The 26770-nt window shown below is 48.3% G+C and overlaps 1 protein-coding gene and 1 long non-coding RNA gene across 5 annotated transcripts in view; one reads left to right on the plus strand and one right to left on the minus strand.

Annotated features, from left to right (window-relative positions):
* LOC117872205 overlaps positions 1-19193 on the minus strand; it is a 49577-nt gene extending 30384 nt beyond the window's left edge. For 2 of the 4 annotated variants that reach the window (XR_004644426.1, XR_004644424.1), the window contains exon 1: positions 7285-8016. This is a non-coding gene — a long non-coding RNA (uncharacterized LOC117872205). Of the gene's footprint in view, positions 1-7284; positions 8017-18433; positions 18528-19051 lie in introns of those variants that run through there. The other 2 variants (XR_004644425.1, XR_004644427.1) reach the window with 2 other exon arrangements.
* On the plus strand, positions 19081-26220 carry GATAD1 (GATA zinc finger domain containing 1). Its single transcript, XM_034760429.1, has 5 exons — positions 19081-19408; positions 19762-19887; positions 22129-22188; positions 23458-23641; positions 25803-26220. The coding sequence occupies exons 1-5, from the start codon at positions 19223-19225 to the stop codon at positions 25991-25993; spliced, it is 747 nt and encodes a 248-aa protein (XP_034616320.1). The 5' UTR covers positions 19081-19222; the 3' UTR covers positions 25994-26220.
* The last annotated feature ends 550 nt before the right edge of the window (positions 26221-26770 follow it).

The following is a 26770-nucleotide window of genomic DNA, read 5'->3' on the forward strand; positions in this document are numbered from 1 at the left end:
AAATACTGTTACAGATAAATAATTCATGTTTACCATAGTGAAGACCAGATCACTAAAACACAACTATTAACACTGTCAAATTAAGGCCTATTATTAACTTACTTTTATTTTTCCCCTGCTAAAGATCAGACTTTCTTTGTATTAGAGAACAAAAAAGACAGTCACTAACAGGAATAAGGAACCACCTTATACCAAACTACTGATCAATTTTCATCACATCTGATTGCTTTATCTCAAGAAATTATTTACCTGGTAGGGAGCATTTACACAGAGCTAGATAAAGAGCTTTTCTCCTTTTTGTGGGCCATGACTGTTTAAAAGTAAATGTCAGAAAAATAATTGGTTACTGTGGGTTTATTTGAAGCTGTGAAAACGTGACTGCTCAATTTTTTCCCCATTATGTACAGCAGGGATCTCAAACTCAAATCACCATGGGGACTACACAAGGACTAGTACGTTGGCCCGAGGGCCACATCACTGAAACCTTTTCATACAATACAAAAGTATAGTCAAAAATGAAAAAGATGAAGAGTAATATAGTATGCTATTAAAAGTCAATGTATTAACTTTTTTAAAACAGTAATGCGAAAAGTCAGTGCTAATTTTGACAGTCATTTCATTTTTGGCCACTTAGCTGGCAGCGTTTTGCATCAACCAGAGCATCAATATTAGGTTTGATAGCCTGAGACGAAACCAATCTCAGTGTTGCTTGCAAATGTTCATCAGTGACCTTAACACAGATTTGTTAGTCTTCATGGAAGAGAAAAGCTGTTCACATATATATATGTACTTCCAAACATTGCCATTACCCCTGCAGAAGCAGAGGGAGGTGTCATGGGGACTGATGGGCTAAGAACCATTGGCCATGAGCATGCGCTGAACCTCACAGAAGTCAGCGGGCAGCACCTTTCAGCCTCAAGTCACAGCCCAGAACAGCAAGGGACTGGGTCGCAGGTTTTGACTCTCCTGCACTTGGGTCATCTCTCTGTTAAAACTTCCTTTGTGCGGAGCTGAGGTGCCTTCTCCTCCACTCAGACCAGTGGGATCTCAGGGTGCTTAGCACCTTTCAGCATTGGCTCTGATAGCACTTGTGTTGCAACAAAGCCCTGAAGCCAAGGGGAATGACAGGTATGATTCAAATCACACCACAGATGCCCAAATAAACAACCCCCTCTCCCAAACTGCTCCAAGTTAATCTCTCCTCTGGGTCTTCCTGTGAATCCTGGCTCCTGTCAGGGGCAGCTCTATGTCATGCTTGGGGTGGCAAAAAACAGTAAGGAGGTCTGCCGGTCCCGCGGATTCAGTGGCGTTTCTGCGGGTGATCTGCCAGTCCCACGCCTTCGGCGTACCTGCCGCCGAAGACGCGGGACTAGCGGATCTCCCGCAGGCATGCCACCGAAGGCTGCCTGACTCCCGCCCTCACGGCAACCAGAACACCCTCCCCGCGCGCGCATGCCTTGCAGCCCCAGGCACATGCTTGGTGCACTGATGCCTGGAGCCGCCCCTGGCTCCTGTGTATCTCTGTTAGACTGTAAGCCGTCTGAGGTCTTACCAAGCACATTGCTGGCACCTAATGAAAAGAGGGGTGTTACCATAGCCACAAGAGGTATCTAGCTGCATAGGGCTTGTGTAATGAGGGAGCAGAAGGAAGTAGAGGGGCAGGGAAGAGTGCAGCTTGGAACCCCCTCCCCCCATTTTGCAAATCGTGCTTGTTTCCAGAGGAGAAGCGAGGAGTTGGGGGCTGTTTTCAAATGTGAAAACTCTGTGATGCCCCGAGAAACTAGTGAGGGGCTGGCTGAGGAAAAAAAAAAAAAAAAACACAACCCCCCACCCCGTCAGCCCAGCACAGTAATACAGCCTTGCCAGCCCCTGCGGGTCTCCTGCCCAGCCTGTTGTTCTCCCTCCCTTCGGCTGCTCGTGGCCCTACAGCGCCAGGCTCCACTTAGTCCTGCCGCAGCCCGCCCGCGTTTGTGTGTGGCTGGGGGAAGAGGGGAGCAGCCTCATGCTGCCCCACACTCCCGCCACTCCACTTGTGCGGCTTGGCATGAGTTTGCAGCCTGGCACTGGGCAGGCGGAGGAGGAAGCCCCCGGGACTGGGGGGGGGAGGGGGGAAGGGAAGAGCCTGGGCTTGTCCTGCCCTTCAGTTTCTTCACCTCTAGCGACACTTCAGTACATGCCCCACCCCTTCCCCGCCCCCATTCCAACCCCTTCCCCAAAGTCCCTTCTCCAAATCCCTGCCCCAGCCCCGCCTCTTCCCTGCCTCCTCCCCCGAACGCACCGCGTCCCCACTCCTCCCCCTCCCTCCTGGAAAGTCCTAAGCACTGCCAAACAGCTGTTTGGAGTCGGGAAGCGCTGGGAAGTAGGCGGAGGAGTGGGAACATGGCACACTGGGGGGAGGGGAAGAAGGGGGGCGAGGGGGGGGGGGAGTTGGCACCTATGGCAGGCCGCAGGAAATAAGTCCATGGGCCGTGAGTTTGAACTCCTGATGTACAGCATTGTGAGCTAGGCTGTTGCCATAGTGAGGTGAAAGTATAAAATGGGCACAAAGTCATACAAATGTAAGAAGTTATTAGAGTGAGATTAAACACAGTGTGTTGCTTAATTCCAATAAAACTGGCTTCTAGCATGCCTGGTGTTTGCTGCAAAACCAAACACCTCTGCTAGGTCGGTGCTTGCTAAACATATGAAGACACAGCCTTTGCCCCAAAGAATTTAAACATATGAATAGCATGGGGAAGAAACATATCACACTTTAAGGTTATACTGACCCCAACAGTCCTCCTACTGTGCTATTACTAGCAGTTTAGTTTCTGGTAGGCATTACAGTGAAAGTGGATTTTGGAGGAGCAGTGTGTTGTATCCCCCAGGCAAGGTATTAACAAACTTTAACAGAACTTTATTTACAGTGGAAATCTCTTTACCAAGCTCTAGCTGCACACTCTGTAACTCCCCCAGCCTCCTCAACTCCTCCCCCTTCCTTCCTGTTTCCTGTCCTTTCAGATTCCCAACAGCCAGTGCTCCGGTTCTAATAATCACATGCAGCATCTAAACACCAACAGTGCCTTATGGATAAGTTCAGGGGCATTGTGGATAAGTGTGAAGTCAAGTGTCTGTGGTAATCAAAACAGTGCCATAGCTTGTATATCTTTACGGTTGCCAACCCTCCAGGATTGGCCTGGAGCCTCCTGGAATTGGTATCCATCTCCCGGTGACTATTGAAAGCAATCCAGGAGATTTTAATAGGATATTTTAAGAAAATGACATTACATCATGTTGGGGGTGGGGAATCTCCTGGAATAGCTTCAGTCAGAGTTAGCAACCTTATATATCCTACACTTTTTTCACTGGCAGAAATCACTACCACTGTATTTGGAAGTATACTTTTCCCTACACATGCAGAGCCTGATCCTCCATTCCTTATGAACTGGAGAATCAATGAAAGTTTTAGGTTTATAAGGAATACGAGATCAGGCCCCTAATTATTAAAAGGGACTGAAGACCCTTACTCTTAGGACATGTCTACACTAGAAAGGTAAGCTGACCTTACAACCATAGGCGCTGACTTCTTTGAAAGCCACAGGGTGCTCGACCCCACCTCTGCCCCAAGTCTGCCCCCACTCCACCTCTTCCCAACCCCTGCCCCAAGCATGCCCATCCCTGATTCTCCCACTCCCTCGTGCATGCCGCAGGGGTCGCCGGCGGGTAAGGGGCAGCTTGGCTGCTGGTGGGTGCTAAGCACCTGCTTATTTTTTTCCATAGGTGCTCCAACCCTGGAGCACCCACGAAGTCAATGCCTATGCTTACAACCACTGCAGTAATTATTGTGGTGGTTCATGTCCACATTACCCTCCCTCTGTCAGTGGTGCCTGTCCTCACCAGGAGCCCTAGAACTTACTTAAGAGGGGCAGGGGGCTGAGAGCCCCAGCTCTCAGCTCCACATGCAGCTCCCCACTGGGAGTCCGGCTGCCCCCCGCCCCTGGCTCCCTACCGCTTGGGCCGCGGTACTGCCCGCTTGGGCGCTCAGCTCCCTGCTCCCCTCTGCAGCCAGGCTCCCAGCAGGGAGTCAGATGGGTGCAGCCCAGCGGGGAGCACTGTGCCTCTGGGCAACAGTTCGGCTGGCAGCAGGGTGCCAGGCAGGTGCAGCCTGGCTTGGAACCAGGCTCTAGCTGGAGCCCCCACCGGCCCCATGGCTGGAGCCATGAAATTGACATGCAAGTAATGCAGTATCTACACAGCCACTACATTGCCCTGACTACACCAATGTAAGCCTTACACCTCTCCTGGAGGTGGTTACTATGTTAATGTGGCAGGGCACTTATATCAGCAGGAGCAAGGTGATAGTGTGTACACTGATATAATTAGGTCAACGTAAGCTGCCTTACATCAACCTAACTCTGTAGTGTAGGCCATGCCTTAGTTAGACCAAGAGCAAGTTACTGAAGGCCATTTTGTAGTAACCTAGTGGCAAGTTTAATATTTTAAACCAGCAGCCAAAGGCAACTCTACTGCAACTTGCAATAACAACGTTATGCATGGCCCCAGCGGTTAGCCAATGCTGAGGATCTTGCCAGGCTGTTTTCTTTAGGAGGAGAAATTGATTATGGAGTCAGGAATTTCTTTGGTGCAGTCCTGTTTATTTATTTACAAAGACTATAGATCACCCAGGAGGTGGTTTCTTGTTCAGAAATCCAAGCTCTCTTTTCCAGCCAGTCCTGTGTCCCCAAATCTGTCTCTGCTCCCTCTCAGGGCTATGCTACGAGCTCTTCTCTGAGGCTTCTTTTAGTGTAGACATGGTCTAGAAAGCTAACACTTATGTCGGCAAAACTTATATCACTCAGGGGTGTGAAAAATTCAACCCCCGATTGACATAAGTATCACCGAGAAAAGCAGTCGTGTGCACAGTGTTATGGTGGGAGAGCTGCTCATTTAGGTGGTTTTATTATGTCGAAAGGAGAGCTCTCTCTCCTGTTGGCATAGAGCGGCTACACGAGCGACCTGAGAGTAGCACAGCTGTGCCACTCTAAGATCAATACTGTGAGCATGGGCTTAGTCCTGTCTGCTTCTGACAGATACAGCTCCATCCCTCTATGTCCTATCCTCTGCATTTTCAGTCATTCGGAGGAAAACTCTTATTCTCCTAAATTAGTTCTTGCTCAAGCCTTCCCAGGTGGCCCAGCACTTCAGGTGATGGCTTCTATTGTTCCACAAAAGGAGCTTAATTACTTCTTCTATTTAGCCTGAATGAAAGGTGGCATCAGGACTGCCTTAGATCAAAGATACTTGCTGGCAGCCACCCACACAGATTAAGTGGTGCTAAGAAAACAAAGACTTGGGCCATGTCTACGCTACCAACTCAATTTAGAGGGTGTGATGAAGACACGCTGAGTTGATGGGAAAGCCCTCTCCCGTTGACATCTGTACTCAATCTCCCTGAAAGGCAGAAGCTAGGTCGACGGGTAAGCATCTGGGAGAAGCGCTGGTGTGAACAGCGCTATGTTGGCAGGAGACACTCTCCTGCCGACATAGCTACCGCTGTTCGTTGGGGCTGGTTTCAGTATGCCAGTGGGAGAGCTCTTTCCCGCCGGCATAGAGCAGCTACACAGGAGACCTTACAGTGCTGCAGCTGTGCCACTGTAAGGTCCATAATGTAGACATAACCTTATTTAAGGCCTGACTACTTTTCTTTTTTTAAAATCTCCATTTCCAAGAAACCTCTCAAGGTCACTTCCAGTTCTATGATATAGGTAACAGGTGGCAGACTTTATCCCTGTCCCAAAGACCCTATGATCGATATCTTTGTTCCATGCACCATGAGGCTGGGGTCTCTTAGTACCACCACCAAAAAAACCCTCACACCACCATCCATACCATTACGAATCAGAGAACTGTAGGACAGAATTTAATAATTAACCATGCAGGGCTTTCTAGTCACCTTGAAGTCAAGAGGAGCTTTCACATACACTTCAAAGGAACCAGGATTTTGCCCTCATGATTTAATGGTGCAGGGGGGAGAACAGGACCCAGTCCTCTTCAGGAAAACTGTACTACTTTATCCTCCTAGTAAAAAGTGCATTATATCATGTCACTTATGGGAATTAAAAACAACTTAAGAGCCACTATACCCAATCAGATTGTTGAATACTGTATTCTGGTATCCTGCTTCCAGCAGTGGCCAAAACGTAATGCTTCAAGGGAAGTGATCCAACAGGGGTGTATCTGTTAGCAGCTGTACAAGACTGGGAGCCCTTTCTAATCTTTGTTATCAAGTCCTTGACTTTGTTTTTAGAATAGTGCCAGCAATAGACTATCTGTCCTGAAGTATGGTATGTGAATACCTTTATTATTATAACAGCATAGCTAAGAATGTTTTGTTACTCATAGAGCTACCAACCACTTTTAAAGAGCATTCCAGAGCATTTGGCTGGGAGCCACTGGTGGCAGTGAAAGGCACAGGGTAACTATATGATATGCAGAAAGTTTTAGAACATTTAATTTTTATTTTTATTAGCACTAGAGATGATGGCAAATACAAAGAAGCAGGAGTGTAATGATATTATGGAACAGCACTCAAGGGTATTAAAAAACCTGAAATTTGTTTTGTTCCATATATTACATGGGGGGGATTTTAGCAGAGATTTGCAGATTTGAAAATAAAAAAAAGATGTTAGATTGTTGTAGGTGTTTTATGGTGAGGTTTTTTTTTTTTTTTTAAATGGAGATATCCCATCTCCTAGAACTGGAAGGGACCTTGAAAGGTCATTGAGTCCAGCCCCCTGCCTTCACTAGCAGGACCAAGTACTGATTGTGCCCCAGATCCCCAAGTGGCCCCTTCAAGGATTGAACTCACAACTCTGGGTTTAGCAGGCCAATGCTCAAACCACTGAGCTATCCCTCCCCCCCTTTTGAACAGAACCTGATATGGAGAACTGTTTCCATGCAGGGCTCTTTGTTTTAATGCCAATTAAAAGCTGTGAAGGGAGGTGATTTAGACATCCACTTCAACATTGGAAATTGAGACAAAATATTGTTAACACAAAAGAAGCAAATAGTTAGTTGTTTATCCATGCTGGCGGAAGGATGAAATATAAACAAACAATCTCTATGGTACAGACTAGGTTAAATTTGTTAGTTTTAATAACAGCATCATCACCAAGGAATAACTGGACTATATTTACAAAAATAAAGAACCAGAACACTGAAAAATACACAAAATAAAAAATTAACCAACAAAATGAGTTATAATAGTCCCAACCTTCAGAGCACAGCCAAACTCTAGTTACCTACCTCCTGAAATTGCTACTGGACCAAAACCTCCACCTCTCCTGTAACTTCTTATTAAACCGAACAATAACTAGTTTCTGCTGCAAGGCTTCTATACAGCAAACTCAGACTGTCTCACTAACTGCTGTTTGATATTTGATGCAGCTGCAGTTTCCTTTAATTAGTCACAGATGGGCAGGGCTGGGTCTTATAGCATAGTACTCAAGTGTCAGAAAGCAGCTGACAGATTCAGAGCCAAATTTTCAAAAGCTTGTGCAAGCACATACTCCCATATGGCTGCTTACTTGGGGGAACAAATGGGAAACAGGTGTAAAAGGGGTTTTCCAGTGGGGCAGCTGAGCCTTTGCAAGATATAACCTTGCTGAAAGACAAGTGTATGCAAATAAATTGGGTTGTGGGTCTGGCTCGAGGATAAGCATACAATGTCAAACCTCTGGATTAAACAAAAAGAGACTCTACTTTCATTGGGAGATATACCAGTCTTCCTTCCCAACTTCAGCTGCGCACAGTTATGCTGCACCACTCAGCTAGCTCTGGTGTTTCCAGCCTGTGAGCCACAGCCCAGCAGCTAATAGCACTCACTGCAGCCCCAGAGCTAGATCTGGCTCTACCATACAGGGACATCAGGAAATCAGCAAAACATTAGGGGCAGGCCCAGAACTACAGGGGACAGAGGTAAGGGGGCCAAGGCTGGGGCTGCAGCTAGGGGTGGGTCTGGGAGCAGCGCCAGGGCTGGAGCCACGGCCAGAGGCTGGGGGTGGAGCCGCAGCCCAGCTGGAGTAGGGGCTGGTAGCCAGATTGCGGCCAGGTGCGGCTCCATTCCCAACCCCGATCTCCCCCCCCCCCCCCCGCCTCGGGTCAGAAACAGAGTCAGAGCCAGGGACTGAGGGTGGGAGTGGAGCCGCACCGAGACTGGGGACAGGGCCAGGCACCGGTCTGGGAGTCGAGGACACGGCTGGAGGCAGAGAGGTGGTGCTCCCTCCCTGTCCCCCACTGTGGGAGCTGGCCTGAGCCCTGCTGCCCCCCCCAACATTCTTCCATACCACCCTGGGGGGGGGGTGCCCCATAGTTTGGGGCCCTCTGGTGTAGGCACTGTGTTACTTACATCAGCTGATGTCTGTCATTCTTGTCAATTTCATGGCTCCATGCTGGAGCCTGAAAGTGACAAGAAAGCCAAGGCTGGTGGTGGGCTCCAGCCAGAGCCCAGCTTCCCCCCCATCCCAGCTCCCCGCTCAGAAAGCGGCGAAGCCTGGATGGCTGCCCCTGGTGGAGAGCAAAGAGCCAAGAAGCTTGGGGGCAGCTTGGCTCCTAGCAGGGAGCTGTGTGGAGCTGAGCGACATGGTTCTCAGCCCCCACACACTACCTGTCTTTCATCGGTGGAAGCGATCCTGGTGAGGACATCCTCCACCAACAGAAGGAGGGTAGTGTAATTACTGCGGTTATCCTAATAATGGTCGACTTAAGTTTGTACTGTAGATATGCCCTTAGGCACCTAAGCTGTTTCTTGCAAGAAACAACAGAGGAGGTGGTGCTGCCATCACCTCTCCCTTATGACGTTTAGCCTACTGGTTAAAAGCATTCAGCTGGGACCAGGTGTGCAGGAACGGGGGGGAGGGGCATGGAGCCATGGTCCCATTACTTTACAAGTGGAAGAACTATGCCCTCCACCTTTTTCCTGCCTTAAGGCCAAGCCATGGCTGGAGGGGGCAGAGAGGAGCGAGCGGAGGATGGGCATCAGCGGAAGAGGCAGAGTGGGGGCAGGAAGAGTGAAGTAAAGGTGGGGCCTCAGGGGAACAGCCAAGCAGGGGCGAGGCCTTGGGCAGAGTGGGGGCAGAACGCAGGCAGAGCCTCGGGAGGAGGAGGGAGTGTGGGCAGGGCCTTGGGGGAGGGGCAGAGCATGGGTAGGGCCTCAGTGGAGGGGTGGGGTAGGGGCGTGGCCACTCTCCGGGCACCGGTTGCCCCCCTCACTTCTAGGGAGCTGCCGGTGCTCCTGGCTTGGACGAGGGAGACCCAGCTTTAATTCCCCAGTTTGCCAGATGGAGTAAAAGGCTTTGACCAGGAGTATTTCTCACCAAACTACGGGATATCCTGATATAGGGCACCCTCACCCTCTTCTGTTGAAACTGTTCACTTTGGATAAATATTTGAACAGTCAGAGAGAGAGAGAATGACTCTGTCGTCCAGTGGTCAGAGCACCCACCTCGGAAGTAGGAGACTGAGAGTTCTGCCCCCTGCTCTAATGACAGTTTAATTAGTTATCCAAAGTATCATAGAATCATAGAATATCAGGGTTGGAAGGGATCTCAGGAGGTCATCTAGTCCAACCCCCTGCTCAAAGCAGGACCAATCCCCAACTAAATCATCCCAGCCACGGCTTTGTGAAGGCTGACCTTAAAAACCTCTAAGGAAGGAGATTCTACCACCTCCCTAGATAACCCATTCCAGTGCTTCACCACCTTCCTAGTGAAAAGGTTTTTCCTAATAGCCAACCTAAACCTCCCCCACTGAAACTTGAGACCATTACTCCTTGTTCTGTCATCTGCCACCACTGAGAACAGCCGAGCTCCATCCCCTTTGGAACCCCCCTTCAGGTAGTTGAATGCAGCTATGAAATCCCCCCTTATTCTTCTCTTCTGCAATCTAAACAATCCCAGTTCCCTCAGCCTCTCTTCATACGTCATGCTCCAGCCCCCTAATCTTTTTTGTTGCCCTCTGCTGGACTCTTTCCTATTTTTCCACATCCTTCTTGTAGTGTGGGGCCCAAACCTGGACACAGTACTCCAGATGAGGCTTCATCAATGTCGAATAGAGGGGAACGATCACGTCCCTCGATCTGCTGGCAATGCCCCTACTTATACAGCCCAAAATGCCGTTAGCCTTCTTGGCAATAAGGGCACACTGTCGACTCATATCCAGCTTCTTGTCCACTGTAACCCCAGGTCCTTTTCTGCAGAACTGCTTCCTAGCCATTCGGTCCCTAGTCTGTAGCAGTGCATGGGATTCTTCCGTCCTAAGTGCAGGACTCTGCACTTGTCCTTGTTGAACCTCATCAGGTTTCTTTTGGCCCAATCCTCTAATTTGTCTAGGTCCTTCTGTATCCTATCCCTACCCTCCAGCGTATCTACCACTCCTCCCAGTTTAGTGTCATCTGCAAACTTGCTGAGGGTGCAGTCCGCGCCATCCTCCAGATCATTAATGAAGATATTGAACAAAACCGGCCCCAGGACCGACCTTTGGGGCACTCCGCTTGATACCGGCTGCCAACTAGACATGGAGCCATTGATCACTACCCATTGAGCCCGATGATCTAGCCAACTTTCTATCCACCTTACAGTCCATTCATCCAGCCAATACTTCTTTAACTTGCTGGCAAGAATACTGTGGGAGACCATATCAAAAGCTTTGCTAAAGTTAAGGAATAACACATCCACTGCTTTCCCCTCATCCACAGAGGAGTTATCTCATCATAGAAGGCAATTAGATTAGTCAGGCATGACTTTCCCTTGGTGAATTCATGCTGACTGTTCCTGATCACTTTCCTCTCTTCTAAGTGCTTCAGAATTGATTCCTTGAGGACCTGGTCCATGATTTTTCCAGGGACTGAGGTGAGGCTGACTGGCCTGTAGTTCCCCGGATCCTCCTCCTTCCCTTTTTTAAAGATGGGCACTACATTAGCCTTTTTCCAGTCATCCGGGACCTCCCCCGATTGCCATGAGTTTTCAAAGACAATGGCCAATGGCTCCGCAATCACATCCGCCAACTCCTTTAGCACCCTCGGATGCAGCGCATCCGGCCCCATGGACTTGTGCTCATCCAGCTTTTCTAAATAGTCCTGAACCACTTCTTTCTGCACGGAGGGCTGGTCACCTTCTCCCCAGGTTGTGCTGCCCAGTGCAGCAGTCTGGGAGCTGACCTTGTTCGTGAAGACAGAGATAAAAAAAGCATTGAATACATTAGCTTTTTCCACATCCTCTGTCACTAGGTTGCCTCCCTCATTCAGTAAGGGGCCCACACTTTCCTTGACTTTCTTCTTGTTGCTAACATACCTGAAGAAACCCTTCTTGTTACTCTTAACATCCCTTGCTAGTTGCAACTCCAAGTGTGATTTGGCCTTCCTAATTTCACTCCTGCATGCCTGAGCAATATTTTTATACTCCTCCCTAGTCATCTGTCCAATCTTCCACTTCTTGTAAGCTTCCTTTTTGTTTTTAAGCTCACCGGAGATTTCTCTGTTAAGCCAAGCTGGTCACCTGGCATATTTGCTATTCTTTCTGCACATCGGGATGGTTTGTGCCTGCGCCCTCAATACGGCTCCTTTAAAATACAGCCTGGTCTCCTGGACTCCTTTCCCCCTCATATTAGCCTCCCAGCAGATCCTGCCCATCAGTTCCTCGAGGGAGTCAAAATCTGCTTTTCTGAAGTCCAGGGTCCATATTCTGCTGCTCTCTTTTCTTCCTTTTGTCAGGATCCTGAACTCTACCATCTCATGGTCACTGTTGCCCAGGTTGCCACCCATTTTTGCTTCCCCTACCAATTCCTCTCTCTTTGTGAGCAGCAGGTCAAGAGGAGCACAGCCCCTAGTTGGTTCCTCCAGCACCTGCACCAGGAAGTTGTCCCCAACACTATACAAAAACTTCCTGGATTGTCTGTGCACTGCTGTATTGCTCTCCCAGCAGATGTCAAGGTGATTTGAAGTCCCCCATGAGAACAAGGGCCTGTGATCTGGAAACTTTTTTGATTTGATTTGAACAGGGGCCTTGTATCTCTCCAAAGATGCCCTAAGCCAGTGGCCACCAATTGGTAGATTGCAATTGACTAGTTGATCCTGGAGACTCTCCCAGTCGATTGCGATCTCCGGTCGCTAAAAGACGGGTGGTGTGGTGGGGCTGCCTCTAAGGCAGGCTCCCTCCCTGTCCTGGCCCCATGCCGCTCCTGAAAGGGGCCAGCACACCCCCGCAGCCCTGGGGGAGGAGGGGGCAGGGGTCTCTGCACGCTTGCTCCTGCCTACAAGCACTGGGTGCCACTGCAGAGGCACGACAGCCCCTTCCGGGAGCAGCGTGGGGCTGGGGCAGGCAATGAGCCTACCTTAGCCCCGCTGTGCTGCCAACTGGGAGCCGCCTGTGGTAAGTGCCGCCAGGCGAGAGCCCACACCCCAACTTCCAGCCCTGAGCCCCCTCCCAGAGCCAGCACCCCTACTCCCTCCTTCACCCCAACTCCACCCCCTCCTTGCCACTATTCTAACTCCTTCCCCAAATCCCCACCCCAGCCCCGCCTCCTCCCCTGAGCGCACCACATTCCCGCTCCTCCTCCCCCTCCCGGAGCATGCTAATGCTGCCAAACAGCTGTTTGGCAGTGGCTGGGGGGGAAACGCTGGGAGGTAGGTGGAGGAGCGGGGATGCGGTGCACTCTGGGGGGCGGGAGGGGAGTTTGGCTGCCGGTGGGTGCAGAGCAAAAACCTCCATCCTTAGAGGTTTTTAAGGCCCGGCTTGACAAAGCCCTGGCTGGGATCATTTAGTTGGTCTTGGTCCTGCTTTGAGCAGGGGATTGGACTAGATGACCTTCTGAGGTCTCTTCCAACCCTAATCTTCTATGAAATCCTTTCTCCCCATCAGGCAAAGGGAGGAATTGAACCTGGGTCTCCCATATCCAGGGAGAATACTCTAAGCACTGGGATAAAAATCATAAAGGAGGTTGCAGCACCACCTCCTTGTCCTCAGTTTAAATGAGGACCCTCCATTAGGCATACTCAGAGTACACCTATTGCATCAGGCCCCACAGGCAAGACTGGCAACCCTCCATCTATCTTCCGCTGCTTTCAGGATCATGCTGGGCTTAGGAATGATTAGGTGTCTGGACAACGAGCGTGAGGCAGCAGGGTATGTACCCAGAGGCAGAAACTTAGCTGCTGAGGGAACTTTTGCAGCAGAACTTTAGGAGCTGAGTGAATTTAGGAGCCTACAGAGTTAGGCAGCAGCTGAGCTAAGCTTTTGTGGATCGCAGTGGTTCTTCAAAAGTCTGGCACTATTTAGGCGCCCAAGTACCTTTGTGGATGTAGGCCAAAATTGTCAAACATGGGTTCCTAGACTTAGGCAGTTAAATAAAAATGGCCTGATTTTCAGAGGTCCTGACCACTCACAGCTCCTGGATTCCCAGTGCCTCTAAAATGAGGCCATTTCTTTAAATTCCCATATATGGATTTAGGGACTCGCGTTTGAAAATTTTGACCTTAGTAACTGTATTGTAAGTAACCTGGGTGGACAGATACATTGTTTTCCATTTTCTACCAAATACTCTAATCACTACTGTCTCCTGCTACTTTCTAGCATAGAGAACGATAGACCACAATTGGCAATCACACCTCAGCCTCTGCTGTGGTAGCTCATTAGCATTAGGCCATTAGAACAACCAGAGCAATTACCTTTTAATTTGAAATGGTACCATTTGTACTTGGCTCCCATACAAATGGTAGACAGACACTAACAAACTATAACTTTGCTAAGGAAGTAAAAAAAAATATTCACATTTGTGGACAGGATGGCTCACTGGTTTGGTAACAGGACTGGTGGCAATTCTCCTTTAGATCATTGGTTCACCTACATAACTCAAACTCATTGCTACCTGTTAGCAGCTGTGTAACCTATGTGCAATTAGCTGACTTCCACAGTTCAGCTCCTAGCAGACAGGTATCCACATCACATTTTGCATTATTTCCTCTGACCTTCTTTCCCCAATCTTTTTGGCAGTCTGAATAATAGTGAGGGCCTAAACTGAATAGGCATGAGAGCAAAACTGGTCATTCCAGGTTAGGAGTGAGGCCCACTGAACTAAGGCAGCTGCTACTCCCTGTACATCACTTCTTCACAGAAACAGGATGTCACCCTCCAGCATTGAAACGGGCTGACACTTTCACCAGCACAGAAGTCTTTTAAATGTTTAAAGACAAGAGAAAAAAGAACTAGAACTTTTAACAACATCACATGGGTTTACAGTCCCTTGGGGGGAAAGACAGTTAATATTTCTCTAGGCTAATAAACAGTACAAGTGCATGAGTTAAGGCTACGTTTTAGTCATGGGATTTTTAGTAAAAGTCATGGACAGTCACCAGCAGTAAACAAAAATTCACGGCCCATGACCTGTCCATCACTTGTACTATATACCCCTGACTAAATTTTGGGGGCGGGGGCAGCCTGGGGGTGCCTCCCTGGAAGCGGCAACATCCCTCAGCTCCTAGGCGGAGGCATGGCCAGGCAGCTCTGCGTGCTGCCTCCGCCCCTAGCGCCGGCTCCGCAGCTCCTATTGGCTCGGAACTGCAGCCAAAGGGAGCTGCGGGGGCAGTGCCTGCAGGCAGAGGCAGTGCGCAGAGCCCCCTGGCAGAGCCCTCCACCTAGGAATGTGGCCGCTTCCGGGGAGCCCACTGAGGTAAGTGCCACCCAGAGCCTTCACCCCCTCCCTTACCCCAGCTCTGAGCCCCCCTCCCACACCCAAACTCCTGCTGATGCTGGGGGAGGGGTTGCAGTGGCCCGAGACTGCCCCAGCAGCAGCCAAATGCGGCTGGTCCAGGAGCTGCCTGAGCTGCTCAGGCCCCCAGGCCAGCTACACCAGCTGCTGCAGAAGTCCTGGAGGTCCCGGAATCCGTGACCTCCATAACAAACTTGCAGTCTTATGCATGCGCTCTCAGGAATCGTACTTTGATCTATCTGCTAAAATACTTTCAACTGCTGCAATAAAGCTGTTTTCTCTTTCAACATTACAAAATTATAGTTTAGTTAAACCCATCAAAACTAGATCAAACTATTACATCAAAATAAAAATAGTTTTAAGTTTTCAAAGCTTTCACAACCATTTTTAGGTATATTTATTACTAATAAATATCAGTAAGAAAATTTAGAGCAGAGGTGTTATCAGAAGCCAGGTTATGTAGGAGCAAATCCCATTAAGGGCATTAAAGACTGGTAAGACAGATAAATACTCTGGTCCCGAGCCACAAAGGTAGACACCTAAATCCCAGCCTTAGATGCCTAAGCATCAGGTTTAAACGTCTACATCCCAGTTTTAGGTTTAACTGAGATCCACAAAACTGCCATCAAACTCTGTAGGTGTCTAAAGTCACTCAGCACCTAAGTTTTCAGAGTAAAAGTTCCCTAGGTGCCCAAGTTTCTGCCTCTGAGAATGCATACTGCTGCCTCCTTCTGGGTATCCAAATGCCTATCTCCGGCATACGCCTCAGAGCAATCCACAAACTGGGGATAGCAGACAAATACATAACTCTTGTGGGGCCTGATCTAGTAGACATGCTCAGAGGCCACCTACCAGATCAGGGCCCATTCAAAATCTGGCCACTAGAGGAGGAGGTGGTTGTGGTGCTAGTGCTGCCAACATTATAACTTAGATAGAGGCATTTATTGCACTGGATGTGGGAAACCCAAGTTTAATTCCCCTCTCAGCCTGATAGGGAAAGTGGATTTGAATAGCATGTTTGTAAGCTGTTTATTGATTTATGGTATGTTTTCTCTGTAATGCTTTTGTTCTAAATAAATACTTTGCTTTATGATTATGAAGGCTGGCTGGTCATCATAGCCGTGAGAGTGCAGAACTACAGATGTCAAACTAAATTTCTAAGATGATTACAGTGAATTGCAGGAGGAATTTCAGCCTAAAGAAGAGGATCGTGGGTTCCCATCCCAAAAAGGTGACATCTAGAGGCTTGAGGCCTGAGCAAGACACTGTCAAGTAGGCCATGAAGGGATTAGAGGTGGAATTGCCTTCGCAACTGTGACACACCAACATACCACCACAAATCCAGTACATTTTCATATATGCCATTTTGCTACTTCTGCTGAAAGTAGGAGACTTCTGGGCAAAAACGTACAGTTAACTAATTTAATGCAGAAGATTTTAAGGCCTCTGAAGCATCCTCCCACAGGTATCAATCCTGCAAGCTGGTCCACCCTTAAATCTGCACATTGTCCCAGTTAAGTCAACGGGATTCCATACCGGTGCAGGAATCCACCATCCAAATCTTGTAGAATCAGAGGCATACTGAATTTTAAGGTTGTACTTTTACATCGAGCTGTAGATTGCTGTGCAACTGTTAATAAAAGTGATTACTTTATTTGGGTTCCTTTATGTTTCTATATTGCAGAAATTTATGAAAAGTAACTAAAAACAGGAAAAGGAAACTGTTGACTTTTCTGGTAAGAATATCTTAACAAAAGGCCGGCTCAGCCTGAGGCACAAACTGAGGCCTCAGCTCATCAGCTGACTTTGTGTGGGGGCAGGAGTCCACTCAAGTCCCATTCAATTTCAGAATCAAGGCCACAAGCAATGTATACTTGGAGGCAGGGCGGTCCCTACCCATACGCAAACTATGCAGCCACTTAGGGTATCCCCTCCCCCTCTCCCTCGGAGGCCTGGGACGCTCCCTACCCCCTGCGGAGGCCTGGGACGCTCCCTACCCCCTGCGGAGGCCTGGGACGCACACCCCCCATCAGAGGCCCACAGGGGGGCTGCGTAGGCCACCACAATCTCTAGGGATGGCCTTGCTTGGAGGCCACTAATTCAGGCCTCATTCAGCCAAAATATTCTTTTGTTTTGTATTTTAATTTAATCTCTGTTCCCCACTTTTTGTGTGAATTTCGTGCTTAGAAATGTCACAATGTGACGACTCTGCATTCCGAAGTCCTTTACTGGTCTACAGAACAGTATAGCTCTAGCAAAGCACATTTCTTACTCAGCACATTTGCTCCCCATGTGGGTGTCACAGCTGCTGACTTGAGTGACTAAAATAAGGCCCTGATCTTGCAGTCAGACCTGCACAAGCAGACCTCTGAGCTGTGCATGGCCATGATTCTGTTAGTGCCAACCCTATTGTAGGATTGGGGCCTATGTTTTTAAATGGTTTTATTTCTACTCGTTTGCCATTTTTTTCAATTGCCCTTCATAATGATGTATAGCACTCATTTTAGTCCCAAAGTTACCTACATTCCACAAAAATGTACAGTCCCTTCACTTGTTGAAAGATAAATTAACAACTTTAATGGACAAATTTCTGTTGGTGAGAGAGACAAGCTTTTGAGCCACACAGAGTTCTTCTTCAGGTTGAAAGTTATTTACAGCAGAAAGAAGAAATCATGGCATTGAGGTTTAGGGTTGCCAACTTTCTAATATCACAAAACCAAACACCTTTTCCCCACCTCTGCCCCAAGGCCCCACCCCCACCCCTTCTCCGAGGCCCTGCCCCACTCACACTATTCCCCCTCCCTCCGCTCGCTCTCCCCCACCCTTGCTCACTCGCTCATTTTCACAAGGCTGAGGTAGGGGATTGGGTTGCAGGATAGAGTGAGGGCTCCAGCTGGAGGTGCAGGCTCTGGGGCAGGGCCGGGGATGAGGGGTTTGGGTGCAGAAGGGGGCTCCAGGCTGGGGCCAAGGGGTTTGGAGTGTGGGAGGGGGTACGGGCTTTGGGCTGGGGGTCCAGCCAGAAATGAGGAGTTCAGGGTGCGGGCTGGGGTGAGGGCTCTGTCTGGGGGTACAGGCTCTGGGCTGGGACTGGGTATGAGGGGTTTGGTGTGCAGGAGGGGTCTCCGGACTGGGGACAAGGGGTTTGGAATGCTGGAGGGGGCTGGGGGTTGGGGCACAGGAGGGGATGCAGGCTCAGAGAGGAGTTTGGGTGCAGGAGGGGGCTCAGGGCTGGGGTAGGGGCACAGGAGGGGGTGCAGGTTCCGGGTGGTGCTTACCTCAGCTGGCTCCCGGGAAGCAGCCGGCATGTCCCTCTGGCTCCTAGGCGGAGGCATGACCAGGCGGCTCTGTGCGCTGTCCACGCCCACAGGTGCTGCCCCCACAGCTCCCATTGGCCATGGATCCCGGCCAATGGGAGCTGCAGAGCTGGCACTCATGGGGGGGGGGGGGTAGTGCGCAGGGCCCCCGTGGCCATCCCTCCACCTAAGAGCCAGAGGGACATGCCAGCTGCTTCCCAGGAGCCATGCGGAGTCTGGTAGGGAGCCTGCCTGCGCCGCCAACCGGCCTTTTAATGAGCTGCCAGGGTCCCTTTTCAACCAGGCGTTCCAGTCAAATACTGGACACCTCGCAACCCTCAATGAGTTACAGGATTAGTTATTTACACTACAGGAGTGAACCCTACAGCATTTTTAGTTACCTGTATGAATATTTTTGTGTCCCCAATTCTGTCTCTGTCACACATTCCATCCCACATTTGGGCTGTGGCAGGTTAAGAGGTACTGTTGTTAGCCCTGCAAAGCCAAGACAGCAAAAAGGCAAAATAAGATGGAGTCTATTCCTCCATTTGCTGGAGTACCAACTATTTTTGGGGGGGAGAAAGGTACATGCTAGAAAGGCTGTGGGGTGGTGCAGCTACCTCCATATCCTGGATCCCAGCTGCGGGAGGGATTGCTAGGCTGGTCGGTGGAATGGGGGCTGCTGGGCAGGGCTGTGTGGGGTTTGCTGGGTGCTGAGCCAGGCTGTGTGTGGTGGGGGAAGGGTGGTTGGGTGCTATGGGGGGGCTGGGCACTGAGCTGTGTGGGTGGAAGAGTTGGGTCCAGGGGGACACAGGCTGTGTGTGGACGGACAGGAGCTGGGCTAGGCTGGGGGGGGAGGGGTGTGCCAAGCCAGGCTGCGCAATGAGGAATTGAGTGCTGGGCTGGGCACAGCGGGGGGAGGGTTGGGTGCCGGGCAGAAGGGAGCTAGGGGCCAGGCCAGGCCGGACTGGGCGGAGCTGGGCTCGGGGGAAGGGGATTGGGGGCCGGGCCGCAGGTACCTGCGCAGCAGCCAGCAGAGGGCTCGCTCCGCTCCGCTCCTTCCGCCCCCCGGCTGCTCCGCAGCGCCGCTCCCAGCAGCAGCACCCGCCGGCGGAGGAACGGGGCGGCCCAGTCCGGGCGGCCGGGCTCGCTGTGGCTGCGCGGGGCCGCGGCCCGGGCCGGCGCCGAGGATGCCGCTGGGGCTGAAGCCCACGTGCAGCGTGTGCCGCAGCACCTCCTCCTCCATGTGGAAGAAGGGCGGCCAGGGCGAGATCCTCTGCAACAACTGCACGGGCCGCGCCGGGCCGCCCGGGCCCGGGCCCTTCGCCACCACCTCGGCCGCCGCCCAGCACAGCAACGGGGGCGGCGGCAAGCAGGTCAGGCTGCCGGGCCCCCGCTGTGCTGCACGAAGGGGCCGGGGTCCCGGGGCGGGGCTCCCTGGGGGTTTACACGGGGCGTGACACCGCCGCGCCGCGCCGCCCTTCCCGGCGGGCAAAGAGCGGAGCCCGCGGCTGCAGCGCCCGGCGGTGTCCGCAGCCCGGCCTGTCGGGCTAACTCGGTGCGTAGCTACAGGGAAATCAGGGGAGCCGCTGTCGGGCCTAACCCGGTTTTATGGAGAGCCCATTTACTGAGTGTCTGAACTGTGGGCCCGTCTAGCTTCATAGCCCCGCGGCAGCCCCGTAACATGAACACTCCTTCCCGCTTTCTCGTTTCATTGTCCGCACGGCAGAGCAAACAGGAGATCCACCGGCGCTCAGCTCGGCTGCGGAACACAAAATACAAATCTGCTCCGGCTGCGGAAAAGAAAGTTTCCACTAAAGGCAAAGGGAGAAGACACATCTTCAAGTTAAAAAATGTAAGGTGATTGTGGCTAATGTCTTGTGCTCATTGCAATTATACTGTGTGAGGCTTGGTCTACGCTACCACTTACGTCACTCGGGGGTGTGAATAAGCCGCCCCCCCCCGAGCTATATAAATTACAACGAGCGTCTCCTGCCCACACAGCTACCGCCTCTTGCAGTGGTGGGTTTATTATGCCCACAGGAGAACTCTCTCCCATCTGCATAGCGCCTCTTCACCAGACGCGCTACAGCTGCATTACTGCAGCTACGCGGCTGTAGCGCTTCTAATGTAGATTAGCCCTAAGTAGTGTGTTCTGCCACAGACCGCTTTGGTGCTGCAGTCTCCTCAAAGCAGTGACCCAACATGTCAAGGTAATCCAGATCCAGACATATTTGTCATTTCTCCAAAGACTTACTCCTTTTCTGCAGAAAATCAAATTAAATCCAAACTGAGTCCAGCTTGCTGTCCCAATTTCTGGCTCAGTCCCTTCATTTTTGCCAGGGTGGATAAAAATCAATGACTTAAAAATCCAATTTGCCTTTTTTTTTTTTTTTTTAATAATTTCAGTTAAATACACATTTATTTTTTGAAAATAAACCTGTAATTTAAAATCAAAATCGAAAGTGACAACCTGTGATAATGCATTAACTTATAATTAAAATAAATAATATTAAACAATATATGTTGCTGCTAAGTTTTAAATAAAGTCAAATCATTGAACTGGTGGAAAACACTGGCTAAAAATCTGGAACCAGAATTTGCTGAAGTGCTAAACTAGCTTTTGGCAGCAGTAGCCTCTTCTAACAGTTGCAGAAAGAATATTTTCTTCAATTCAGTTTATTCAACTAGTTCAGTTCAATACGAGGTCATCCAAAGTTAAGAAACCAATTAGAAGTTGAAAAAGCAGGAAGGCTTCTTTTCCTATTCCAGTCTATGAACAAAAACTGGAAGATGATGAGATCTGCTAGTTCTAAAGTCTCAGAGAACCCGTGACCACAAACAAATCAATTAAATTCACTAACTACAGATAATACTTTCCATGTTATGTATTTACAATTGATTTTTATTAAACAAGTTTTTATAAAAAAAAATTGTATGAATCCAACACATTTAAGGTAGTTTTAGTTAATAAAAAAATTAATATTGTTTTTGTGCATTTGTAATTTAATTTGAATTTCCATCCCAATAGAACTTGACACCAATTGCAAGTTAAAAAAATATCATCTATCATGCATTATTCACGATTTCCTAATACAATAAAATATTAAAATGAATAAATATAAGTTAATCTATATAATAAATATGTATAGATATATTTTCCTGGTTAGCAAAAAAGCTCAACATTTAGTGTACAGCCTGTATTTAGTTGCAAATGAACATGTTTGAATGGTTGCCAAGCAAGAATCAACCTTTCTTTAGGAAAATAACTTTAAAAGTACAAATACAAAACAATTTAAATCAGTTATTTAAACAAAGGTTTCCTGCTTGCTAATTTAAATCATTATTAAAAATTGCTTTGATTTAAATTTAATCCACCCTGATGTCTGATGACACATGCATTTGACCTTGTTGTAGTTTCTTTTGCAACTTCATTCACGCAATCAGTCTTTAGTCAGGATAGGATATGGTTGCAGTGTCAGGTACACAGGTTTGGATTGTCCCTAGCTCTGAGCAGCGTGAACAAACCTGCTCACTTCCATGTTTAACAGTGAGACTAATCATACAAGTTTATAACCAGCCTTTCTCTTTAAAACCTCATTTTTAAGATAATGAAAGTTAGTGGTGTCATTTTTTATTTTTATTATAAAAATGGAAGTATTAGAGAAATTATAATGTCTTGTCCTTTATGTGAAGATTCTGCTTTAGTATCTTATATTTGCTAGAATTTTCTTTCCTATTTCTCTAGGGCTACATCTTCACTACAGGGGAGTGTTGATTTAAGATACGCAAATTCAGCTATGCGAATAGCGTAGCTGAATTCGACGTATCGCAGCCGACTTACCCCGCTGTAGGGACGGCGGCAAAATCGACCTCTCTGGCTTCCCGTCGACGGCGCTTGCTCTCACCTCCGCTGGTGGAGTAAGAGCGTCGATTCGGGGATCGAGGGACGCAATAAATCGATCCCCGAGAGGTTGATTTCTACCCGCCGATTCAGGCGGGTAGTGTAGACCCAGCCTAGAAAACATTGACATTTTCTTCATGAATTTTTCTACCCTTGTAACTTCTAACTGTTTTTATGTTGTTGTTTATTTAGCCCATCAAGGCTCCTGAGTCTGTATCCACTATAATTACAGCAGAATCCATCTTTCATAAGGTATGTATGGTTTATATAGAGAAAAAGATGTTCTTTCTCTAAGACTTTCAAAAGTTATTGCAGATAGATAGTGAAAGGACTTCATTTACAAAAAGTTTTCTTCCTTTCACAAACTGAATTCTTGGGGAACCCCAGCATCAGTGTGTTGTATCATTATATCATGGAAAATTGTTTACCCCAGAAGTTTTAATCTTTTTTCTCTCCAGAGGTTAAGCATTAAATTGTGTAATTCTCATAAAGAGAACCAGCTTTTTAATTGGAATTTTTTTTCAAAAACACACTTGTGAGTTTATGAAAAAGTGTCAGCTTTCACTGTGCTAGCGTTGGGAACCAAGCAAAATTGACATTTACTTTCAGCAGTAGTTGAAATTTAGTGTGGTGGGTCCTATTTTAAGTAGAGGGCATATCACAGATATAGGAGATTCTTTGTGTAGTTCTGACTTCAAGAAGTTTGTTGCAGCCAGTGGGAACACTCTAGACGTTTCAAACAAGGGGACAGTATATATTTGACAAGAAAAGAATAAACCAAACTTAAAAGGGAAAGAATGTTCTGAGGAAGTTCTGTTGTCAAAATATTGGTGTCTAATTTTCATAGACATGCTAATGTATATTCTCATATTTGCTTCTTTAATAGGATGTCTGAGGTATTCTATTTGTACCAGTGTCCATAGCTGGGACAGCGCTCAATCATATATAGTATTTTTTAAAAACTGAGGGTGTTCTTTCTTTTTTTTTTCCCCAAAGGAAAAAATCAAAACCAGTATTAAATAAGTTATCAGTTATCTCAAAAACCTGTTTGCTGCCTGGTTACTCTGTGCTGCCATGTGTATAGAAGGCCTTCGTCAGTGATCCACAACTTCTGGCTCTAGAGTCTAGAATCATATGTAGCTGTTGGGGATAGCATGTAGACTGGTGCCCTGAAGAACTGTACTTGTGTATTAGTGAGGCAGTGACTGTCCACTTCTGCAGGATAGGAACTGAGGCCGCTAGAGATTAGGTGATGTTGCACAGACCATACTATGGGTGAAGAATAATTCCATTTTACAGCACCCCTTTCCCTTGGTTTGAATGGCTGAATTGTTGGAGCACTTGGAGAAGGGTGCAGTTTATCTGGACTAGAGATGAGGTCTAAGCATTGTGTCTGCAAATAAATGGTGTAAGGAAGGGAAATCTGGTATTTAAAATATCCCGAAGAGAGCTGAGGAAAGTTCCAGGCAGTTGCTAGTAAAATCAGGTTTTTTAAAAAGTAATTATCTGTCTCTCTTCCAGGGAGTGTACTATCAAATTGGAGATGTTGTTTCAGTGGTTGATGAGCAGGATGGAAAAACATACTATGCTCAGATTAGGGGGTTTATTCAGGACCAATACTGTGAAAAGAGTGCAGCTTTAACATGGCTCATTCCTACTGTAGCCAGTCCCAAAGACTGTTTTGACCCTGCATCCTATATCATAGGTAAGCGCCAAGATTTCCTATTATAACTTGTATACATGGCTACACTGGTACAAAAAAAACCTTGTATAGACTATGCCTATCTATGGTGTAGTTTATAGAATACTTTGTTGTTCTCCCTGACCATCATTCATGTAGTTTTTAGGCCCGGATCCTGTGAACACAAGGCACAGGAATAACTATGTATGTGAGTAGTCCCATTTGAGTGAATGGGATTACTTACATGCATAAAAATAATCACAGATGTAATAGTTGTGGGCTTGTGGACTTAATTATCAGAATCTAGCCCTAGGGATATTAGTCCTGGCTGATAAAGTAGGCAACTTACTATACAGGCACAGATTCTCCCCTTTGGTTTCCAAATGACCCAAATTAGGTGAAACTCACTTTGGGTGTACAGAGGGATTGTGGGGGAGGGGGCTTGTGTAACACAATTCCAGAACAGTTTCTATTACAAACATCAAATATGAATATATTTGAGAAAAATTAGCTGGATATGCAGTTCAAGCACAGAGAGCAGCTAAATTCATTATATATATTTTTTCAGCTCTACTCATAACTACTGGAAGAATGCTTCAACACTTGAACACAGAATGGAACAAATTTAAAAAGGCTTTTACCATATTGGCAGTTTTTGATTGAAATAGTAGTGTTCTCAGATATTGCTGGCTGTTGTTCCATATTCTGTTAATTCTATACATAATGTGTAAAGCTTAAAAATGTACTCCTGGGGGAATTTTGTGCTACTGTGCGTGTACAGAATTCATGTCCCCTGCAGATTGCTTTGCTTCCCCACAGAAAAATGACTTTGACAGGGAAGCAAATGGAAGCTGCAAAAGCAGTCATGCACCACTTTCTAGCAGTGCAGGTACATTGTTTTAGGCACCCAGACTAGTCGGTGGAGATGTAAATCACCGCAGGGCTGGGGACACCCCAGCCAGTGGCTCCTACCCTGAGCTGGGATCAGCTGCTAGTCCTGTCTGGGCTGGAGGCAGGAGAGAATGGGATTTCCTCTTCCCCTGCAAGGAGTGGCTGGGGATGTGTCAGACCCACCCCCAGAAACCTCCCCCACCTGCAGGAAGCTCAGTATCCTCCCCTACTTCCTGCCCCCATTGTTCTTCAGCTGTGGGGGGAGGGGTTACTGTACAGGGAGCTGCTCCCCCATCCACCCAACCCTGTGCATCTGGGCCTCCCATACCCAGACACCGCCGGCCAAACCTCACCCCGTACACCCAGAACCCTCCTAGCCCTCCATACCCCTGAACCCCATCCCCTGCATCTGGAGCCCCCCTGCACCCAGACCACCCCCCACTGAGCTTCCTGCCCTCAAACCCCCACCCTGATGTGCCCCACCTCCTGCACCAACCTGAGCCCCCAACTAGCTGCACCCAGACCCCCTTGCAGAGACCACCACACCCAGACTCTTCCACTGAGGCCCAACCACTTTCACCTGGAAGCCCCTGCAGAGTCCTATTACCCCTGCACCTGGAACACTCCCTCCTGCCCCCAACGAACCTCTGTGCATCCAGATCCCCCCACACCTAGACCCCCCCATTTACTGCCTGCACCCAGATTATCCCACACAGAATCCTCTAACCCCACACCTGTATCCCTCCACACTTGGATCCTGCCTGGTTGAACCTGCCTGTCCCACACTTGGTGCGCCTAGCGCAGAGGGACAGGGCCCCAGGGTGTTTCTGAGGCATGTCCAGGCCTTGTGCCGTGTCAGGGTCAGGTGCAGCCAGGGCTGGTTCTAACTTTTTTGCTGCCCCAAGCAGCAAAAAAAAAGCGCCGCCCTGCCAAGCGCCCCCCACCAAGCCGCCGGAACCCCCCTCTGAGCACCGCGCGCCGCCGGAGCAACCCCCCTGCGGAATGCCGCGCTGCCCCCCGCCACCCCAAGATTGGCCACCCCTTACCAGGTGCCGCCCCAAGCATGTGCTTGGTTGCCTGGTGCCGGCCCTGGGTGCAGCCTCACCACTGAGTCCGTGTCCCAGGGGAGGAGAGGCTGCAGGGTGATCTCCCACCTTCGGACAGCCAGTAGCCTGTGCTCTCCACTGCCATGCTGCAGCCTCTGCATTTATTTATTGACAAATACAACTTGCAGAATTTTTAATTTTTTGGCACAGAATGCCCTCAGGAATAAAAATGTTACTTTGTTTTTTAGGACCAGAAGAAGATCTTCCAAGGAAAATGGAATACTTAGAATTTGTTTGTCATGCACCTTCAGAATATTTCAAATCTCGATCATCTCCCTTCCCCACGGTTCCTACTAGACCAGAAAAAGGCTATATCTGGACTCATGTCGGACCTACTCCTGCAATCTCCATCAAGGAAACTGTTACCAACAATTTATAATCTTTGTTTGAGTTCCCTTTAAAAGTATATTAGTTGTATTCTCAGCCTCCATCTGTACATCTATTACAAGAAATTAGAACTTTTTTTTTTATAAAATATTTGGTTGGCCACATGGATTGTGGTGGTAGATAATTAAAAAAAATAACGAACTTTTGAAAGAAAATTCTTATTTGATGCTTCTGTTTCCCTCCCTTGCTCCAATTAAAACCACTTGTTTTATCACCATTGCTTGAGTATGAGAAACTACACGTTTTGTATTTTCGTCTCTCCTGCCGTGAGTTAATGATTTTTCAGTTGGCTGGGCCTGTAGCCTTCTAATCTTGCCACGGTCTCTTACAAAAGAGGACTAGCACTCCATGCCGTATTTTAAAGAGCCATCACTACCCACACAATATATTATAGAGCTAAGGTAGTGTATTTTTGTTCCCTGCCATTAACTTTAAAGACTAAAACCGGTGTTCATTAATGTGTCTATGCTCTGCACACGTTTGTTCAAGTTTTTAATGAAAGAGCATCGAGTGTACTGAGCTGAATTTTACAAACAGGTGCAGTTATAAGAGTTTCTGTAAAACTGCATAAGAGAATGAGACCGATTCAAGAACTACCATTTTTTGTTTTTTGCCACTGTCACCTTCCCTACAAAAACCTGCTGAGCAGAGCAACATCACTTGGTGCAGTAACAGAGACCGCCTTGAGCCCTGACTAGGCAAGCATGATGTAAATAACCCTTTTGTATGGGTTTGCTAGATCAGGCCCTTGGGTTGGTTTTAAATTCTC

Source organism: Trachemys scripta, chromosome 2, assembly GCF_013100865.1.
Source record: "Trachemys scripta elegans isolate TJP31775 chromosome 2, CAS_Tse_1.0, whole genome shotgun sequence".
Lineage (NCBI taxonomy): Eukaryota > Metazoa > Chordata > Testudines > Emydidae > Trachemys > Trachemys scripta.